The sequence below is a fragment of the Protopterus annectens genome, chromosome 9.part0 (assembly GCF_019279795.1).
Source record: "Protopterus annectens isolate FY-2018-M chromosome 9.part0, PAN1.0, whole genome shotgun sequence".
Lineage (NCBI taxonomy): Eukaryota > Metazoa > Chordata > Ceratodontiformes > Protopteridae > Protopterus > Protopterus annectens.
The window spans coordinates 633,356,658-633,364,249 of record NC_056743.1 but is presented as its reverse complement, the minus strand read 5'-3'; the positions used below and the strand labels follow the sequence as shown (position 1 = coordinate 633,364,249).

Sequence of the window (7,592 nt, the reverse complement as noted above, 5' to 3'; positions counted from 1 at the left end):
ACACACACACACACACACACACACACACACACACACACACACACACACACACACACACACACACACACACACACACACACACACACACACACACACACACACACGCACACATATACACACACACACAGATATATATATATATATATATATATATATATATATATATATATATATATAGGTTTACTATCAAAATGTCGCCGTGCAATTGCACGGCTATGAAGTATATGTTCGAATACTTCATAGTTCTGCAGGTTATGTGAGTGAACGTTATCATTGCAAATGGACTGTGCATTCGCAATTATAACGTTCGCTCATGTAAGGGGATCGCGGTACAGTGCGGTTAGGGAAATACATCCCTTTCTTCACTGTAGTGCGATCTCGGAGTTGGAATATTAAGTTGGGGGGGTGGGGGGTGCTGAGGGGCTTGCCCCCCTGCATAGATGTGAGTTTAGGCTAGTTAGGTAGGGAGTTTTATTCATTTGCTGTTAATTGTCAGCTGTTTTTGACATTAGGTACATACGGAAATGTTCATTTCCGATGTTAAAAGTCGAAGTTTCGTACACTTTTTTTTTCTTCGATTTTCTGATAATAAACCATATATATATATATATATATATATATATATATATATATATATATATATATATATATATATATATATATATATATATTCTGATTTAAAAATCATATCTACTTTATCTATTACTGTTTCATTTGTAAATCTTTAGTTAGGTAAAAGAAAGTTAAATCTCATAGCTATCATGAAAGTCCAAATAATCATTCAGTTGAAATAATATAAATTTTAAGTGATAATAAGAGGAGACCCTTCTATTCATAAGGATTTAGTTGTAACAGATGAATTCGTATCTTGAAGAACAGCAACTCTTACTCCAAGTAAAGTTTTTGTCCCGTGTCAGCATCACACAGTCACCTGATGCCTGGCTATCTGCTTGTTTGTCCCAGTTGGTGTAGGAAACAGGATCTTCATTCATCCAGATCCACTGACCAGAATTCTGATGTTTGCGTAATCCGATCCACACCTCATTATCACTGGCGTTACTGGCAACATTTGCTACCTGCCGCTGTGTCTCATGATAAGATACACTCACGATGTCAGTGTAGAACATCCTGCAGTAGAACGTGGCTTCCAGAAATGTCTTTTTCTCTTTTATCAGGTAGAACTCCGCACTGATTTCTGAAAGAAAAGGAAATATAAGTGGCATTCCTTTTGGCCATGCCTGCTAGCAGCTAATCGGTCTAGTGAGCAACAACATGTAAATTGCATAAAATATCATTGTAAAACTCAAACTGATGAAGAAGCTCAAACATATACAGATTAGTTTATGAGGTAGAGGATACAAGTTAGTCTGAAAAACAAAAACATCAGTAGCAGAATAGTGATAGGGAAAACATGCCATGAATTATGTACTCAGTTCTGACCTAAAAGTAAAATGTGGGCATGATACTAACCGGAAAAAACATGTCACTGTCTGCGTTTTCACAGAATGTCCTGATTATTGTCTCAGATTTTTGATCTGTTCTTTATAAATTTTAAGTTTTCTGGTAAATCATTGAAGATTGAAGCCACTAAACAATTTCATACATTTGAGTTCTAGACTTCATATCCTTCAGAAAATGCATGCTAAGATTAATCCTGTTATTCTACCAAAAGCAAAAGCCTTTGTTTCTCCATCCCACATTATTTTAGGCTTTGTCTAGACTTTTTGTGCTAGCAGGTTGAGAGTTATGCACTCAGTGGAAATTTCCAGATAGAGAAAGGGGTCCTAACAGAATACTTCACAGTAGATTACAACTGTGCACATATACAAAAGAGGAAAATCTATTCTGCATGCAATATAAAACAAGATTTGAGATTTGCAGACAAACTAGGAGAGCAGTAAATTACTGAATAAATTCATTTTAAATCAGTACTCTTAACAAATGTGGCAGACACATACTCTGGTGCCTTAAATGGTAATAGAAGATGAATAGTGAGAGAATTGTCACTGCACCACTTTGTGCGTCAGTGCTTTTATATTCTGCTTATCTTTCACCTGCTTAATGTCGCATTCTTTGTCTCCTTATCCACCACTAACACATTAAGCTGAAGTCTCTGAAAGGGCTCCAATATTGCATTTATTTGATTGGATTGCTCTCTTGCTAGTCTTCTTTTTCCATCACTGAGTAACCCCCACCCAGTGTCTTTTGTCCAAGACTTGGAGAGGCATGGAACTGGAAGTAATTCGTTTTTCAAAAAAAAAGGGATAGAGAATTAAATTGTTTTAATCATTTAAATTCTGCTTAAATATTTGAGTTGCACTTAGTGACCTGTGTGATAATAATACCTTATACTTTTCTGCTCTGTTCTATTTATTTGTATTTTGAAGTTTGTTCTGGGACCTTTGTTTTGTATTTTTATTATCAGTTGTGGGAAGATCATGTTTCTGCTTTATTCTGCACTTTTATTTTTATGAGTAGAATTACTTGTAAAAGCTATCCATTTGCATTTTAAACCCTGCTGGCCCATAGTCATTTGGTTTAATTCACAGTTGTGGCAGAACTGTGTATTCCTGTGAGATTTTGATCCTTAGTTATTGCATTTTTCCATAAACAATGTTACTGGTAAATTTCTGCATACTCTGGTGCCTTAAACTGTAGAATAATGTCATTATTGAGAGAATTGTCCCTGCCAGAGTTAGTTATTCAGTGCTTTTATGTTCTGTTTATATTTTACCTGCTTAACTCATTAAATCCAAGTGATGCCTTAAGGTGCATCTGCAGTTAACTCCTACAGATGCTTCTAGCCATGAAATATTGCTTGTTCATATTTGCATCAATAATTCCAAAACCATGATGTGGGCAAGGATTTAAAAGATTTCAACTTAAAGCTTACACGATGGCAAACTCAGCTGCATTAATATTTGACCTCTGTTGAGTGCAGGTAAAGAGATATAAACTGTTGTTTTTATGATATTAATTTATATGAATAAAATTTTCACATTTTTCTAAATATTTCAGTAACCAAGCAGCACAGACCAAACTCCTTAGCCTCATATGACAGCTCTCAGCTACTTGAATAAAATGCTGCTGACAGCATGTAATGTGAATGGTTGCTGAGATATTGTAAGTTGTTTAAAAAATATTACAAACATAATAGTCACTGCGTTTACTGTGACTTACAGAATGGAATTTAAGACCTAGAACCTAAAGAATACTACCGCTATAAAATTAGTGTTTGCTGAAGTGTTTGTCATTCATACTTCTTTCATAACTCCTATGATTCCAGAGATATGAACATTTGTTTGAAATGTGAGGACATAATTTAGTTCTGTCAAAAGGCTTAGGCTCCGCCCATTGGAAGTTACAGTGCAAAAGTCCTGAACTCCATTAGAGTGAATGAGTTGCATTCTGACTCTGTCCCATCCTAAACTAACATATTAAGCTAAAGTTTCTGAAAGAGCTCCAATATTGCTTTTAATATTGTGTGCTTATCTGATTGGCTTGTGGGCATACCTAGTTTAAAACTTGTTTTTTTTCTGCTTGTATATAAGCTTTTTTTTTTTTTTTTTTTGCATGCCTTGGTCCAGTTATCCAGAGCAGGTGGAAAGCTTATTGTGTGCTTACCTGACTGAATTGCTCTTTTCCTGCTTCTGTATAAGCCTCACATTTGCAGGAATCTTGGTCCAGTCATCCAGAGCTGCTCATTGTTTGGCCATGACGCCAAAGAGTTTGAGAGATTTTGCTTGCATCTGAAGCCATCCTTGGCAAGAAAAATGAAATTAAGTATTATTTTGCACTTGCATTGCTTATTCTCATTACATTCTCAAAGATTTTTGTGCTATTTATTGGTTTTTATTGCATTTGCTTAACGTTTTAAGTAGCAATTTTCACTGCTGTAAGGGTTGCTGTTCTGCAATTGTAATACTCTAAATGCACTTTATCTGTTGTTTTCAGTTGTTTTACGCATCTATTTTTGTGGTTCCTGAACATTTGGGCTCCAAATCAGTCATTTTCCATTTAGAGTGTTAAAGTCTGCACTCTTGTGGCAGGGGAGGGCTAATTTCACCCATATGAGCTGGGAATTGCTAGTGAAAAGCGTATCATGTCCTTACCTAATTGGCCTGTGGGTATACCTAGTTTAAAACTTGTTTTTTTTCATCTTCTCTATAAGGCTTGTGTTTGCTTCATGCAGGGGTAGTTAGTGGTGCCCTTTATATATGCAATCACTAGAAAATGTACTTTCCCTATAAAACCATCGTCTGAAATTTTCAACACTCCTGCACTACTCAAGGAGCAACTATGTATTGCCACATTTAGTTAGATCTAGATTATATTATTACAGAACTTGGAACTATTGGGCAGCATCACCGTAAAGGTTTGCTGTAGATTACAACAAATATGCACCCATCCTTCATCTGGTTACAAACAACCCCCATTTTCTTCCCTTGAAAGCACATGTTAAGGACCTGCAGCTATGAATAGGCATTTCCTACTATCTCTGCATCTAGCTAATGTAGTTTATTGGACATGGGCATCCTGAGGCAATATAGCAATTATGTAGTGTACACTGACAACCACTTAATTCTGAAACAGATGAATACAGTATGTGAGAGATGTAGTTACACAATGTCACTGGAGGCAAACTTTTCACATATAGACACAAAAAATGCCAAACAGGTTGTCAGTGACATACACTACAATCACCACAATTACAAAGGACAAGACACATAGACCCACATATGCAGAGGTGCTCACATGTAACTTACCCAAACCTCAAAGGTCTCTTAGACACAGCATGTACACAAACATGACGACTCCCACCACAACACATACAACCACATCTCAGTGTATCTCCCTTACTAAGCTCATAAAGCATAACAACACACAGCCCAATATTAGCCAAATGTCCATCTCATTGTGTTGGATAAGGAGAAAGTTACAGTTAGCTGCATGTCAGGACCTAGGATTCATCAGATCACAAAAGCACTCAGGTCACTAAACCTCAGGTACAAGCATGACTCAGTCATATTCCATATGTGCATAATGATCTGAGAGATGTATCTCCTTGTACTATATAAAGATAGACATGACTGAGCTCTCAGAATATGTGTCACAGGCATGTATTAGCCTAGCATTGAACAGCATTCTATCATGTCCAATGATGATGCCACAATACCAACAGAAAATTATCGACTTTAATAAATAGCTTAGCTTCTGGTGTCTTTCCAAAGTGGTCCAATGTTTGTCAGCCTGGGAGAACATGACTGAGAGGGCATGCTGCTTTGCTAGGGATGCTCTTCACCTGTCACCACTAAGGTTTGCATATTGGCTAAAACATTATCTGCCCCTATTGTGCCTTTTTTAGGCATTGCCAAAGATGCAAACCTTCGAAAATAGCAAAATCTACTCAGAATAAGCTAAAGGTAATACTTTTTAATGCTAGAAGTCTCAACAAGAAACTACTGTTCCTGGAAGCACCCCTCACCCTGAAGAATTCAAATGACTGTGCACTTACTGAAGCATAGTTCAAAGCCATGGAAAGTACCCCGGCAGTACATGACTATAATGTCTTTCACATGTTCTGATCTCCCACTGCACAAGAATGGCAATAGGCAGAGGTATACCCATCTGCATAAATGATAAACACACCTTGTCTGGTCAAACAATATGACATGTTTGAGCTAACTCCATGTCCAACTAACCTTAAGGAAATATCCATTGCTGTATTTTTGTTAGCGATAGGTCCCCCACCAAGAACCAGAATCACCTATACTCAGGCAGAAGATATAGCAAATCTGCTGGCAGATAAATTCAGCTCAAATTTCACCTCCCCATCACCTCCAGTTACCCTCCAAGAAATACTCCCCACCATTACTCTATCAGTTATCATCAATGGTTGCCACTCTTCTCTCTAAAGCAAAAAACATGGCATCAATGGGTCCTGACAATATCCCAGGATGGCTCTTAAATATCTTAAAACAGGACCTATCAGCATATGTCTCAACTGTACAGATTTTCGTACAATGTCCAGATTTTTGCCTTGTATTTTTGGTCCACTTTTCATAAAATTGCGTTTTTCTGGCAAACTAGCGTCAAATCATTAAAGACCAATGTTAGAAAATAATGACAGATATTTGAGTTTCAGACTTCATACCCTTCAGAAACGTCATGGTAATGTGAGATCTGTTATTCTATCAACTTGCTAAGTTTGTAAGAACAATATTTAAAATTGTCCCTATATTTGGGCCTTTGTCCCACTTTTATTCTTAGCTTTGTCCAGATTTCTTGCTCTAAGAGGTTGAGAGGTATGCCTATCAGGCCCACTAGGATATCTGCTTAACTGCAGCCTCCAGACTGGCTTTGTCCCTAGGGAGCAGAAGACAGCAACAATCATCCATCTGCATAAAGGGCAACCAACAACAAACATGGGAAATTACAGACCCATCAGTTTGACTAGTCTTATATGAAAGGCCATATAAAGAATAATCACAGACCTGATAAATAACATCGGAAACCTTCAAACTCTGGACCCAACCCAGTTCATCTTTGTCAAGGGCAAGTAATGCCTGGCTATTCTGAAGGGCTTTGAGATACTCACTAGGGCCATGGATGAGGGTAAACAATACATACTGCCTACCTTGACCTGGCTAGGGCATTTGACACATTTCCCCACTTGGGCATTAATAGATAAGCTCACAAAACTCGGCAAATCCCTACATCACCAGATTGATAACGAAGTGGTTCACAAACAGGACACATGTTGTTATGTTAAAGTGGGTGAATCTAGATCCAGCCATAGGCCAGTTATTAGTGGTGCGTCACAGGCCTCAGTGCTGGGACCTCGTCTGTTCAGAATATTCTTCTCTGAAGTCAAGGCTAATTTAGAAGGCCTGTGGCTCACTAATTGTGCTGATAACTGCAAGTTGGGGGCAATAATTGAATCCTCTAGCAATGTAGATATCCTTCAGAAGAGTCTGACTCAGACTAATGATTGGTGCCAGAGCCATGGCCTACAATTAATGCAAATAATGTATAATCATACCCTTTGGGAAGTCAAATACCCCTGCAAATTAAAACATTAATAGCACTCCATTAAGAGTGGACTCAAAGGTGAGAGATCTAGGTACACAGCTAGACAGTAGCCTGAACTTTGGCATCCAGATCCAAGTAAGTTACAGTCTTACTGTACTCGGCCATCATCAGACCAATAATCGAGTACAATGCACCTTTTGGCATGTACTTGACCAGACACTTGCAGTAGATGGAGTGGCCTCAGAGATTCCTTACAAAAAATACAGGGTGTAAACAACACATCCTGTGTGGATAGACTAAAAGCCCTATCCCTTTACTCTGTCTCCTACAGACTATTGTGATCTACACCTAACCTGCAAGTTACTCACATATGCAGACCTGATAGAGCTGTTGCACATTTGCAAGATAAATTGCACAAGGGTCACCTGATCTAGGGATCTTATCCTGGTCTGTGACATGAACAAAACATGCTGGAGAAACAGATATGTGTCTTAGAGATTACACTTTCTCTGCAATAGGCTTCCTATTCACATAAAGCAGAGAACTTCCATAACCCTCTT

At 37.9% G+C, this 7,592-nt stretch overlaps 1 protein-coding gene across 1 annotated transcript in view; it reads right to left on the bottom strand.

Moving 5' to 3' along the window:
• Positions 1–682: 682 nt before the first annotated feature.
• Positions 683–7,592, bottom strand: part of LOC122810889 (macrophage mannose receptor 1-like) — a 92,843-nt gene continuing 85,933 nt past the window's right edge. The window contains exon 3 of the mRNA XM_044082432.1: positions 683–1,195. Coding sequence (XP_043938367.1) covers positions 843–1,195 — 353 coding nt within the window. The 3' untranslated portion in view covers positions 683–842. The remainder of the gene's footprint in view (positions 1,196–7,592) is intronic.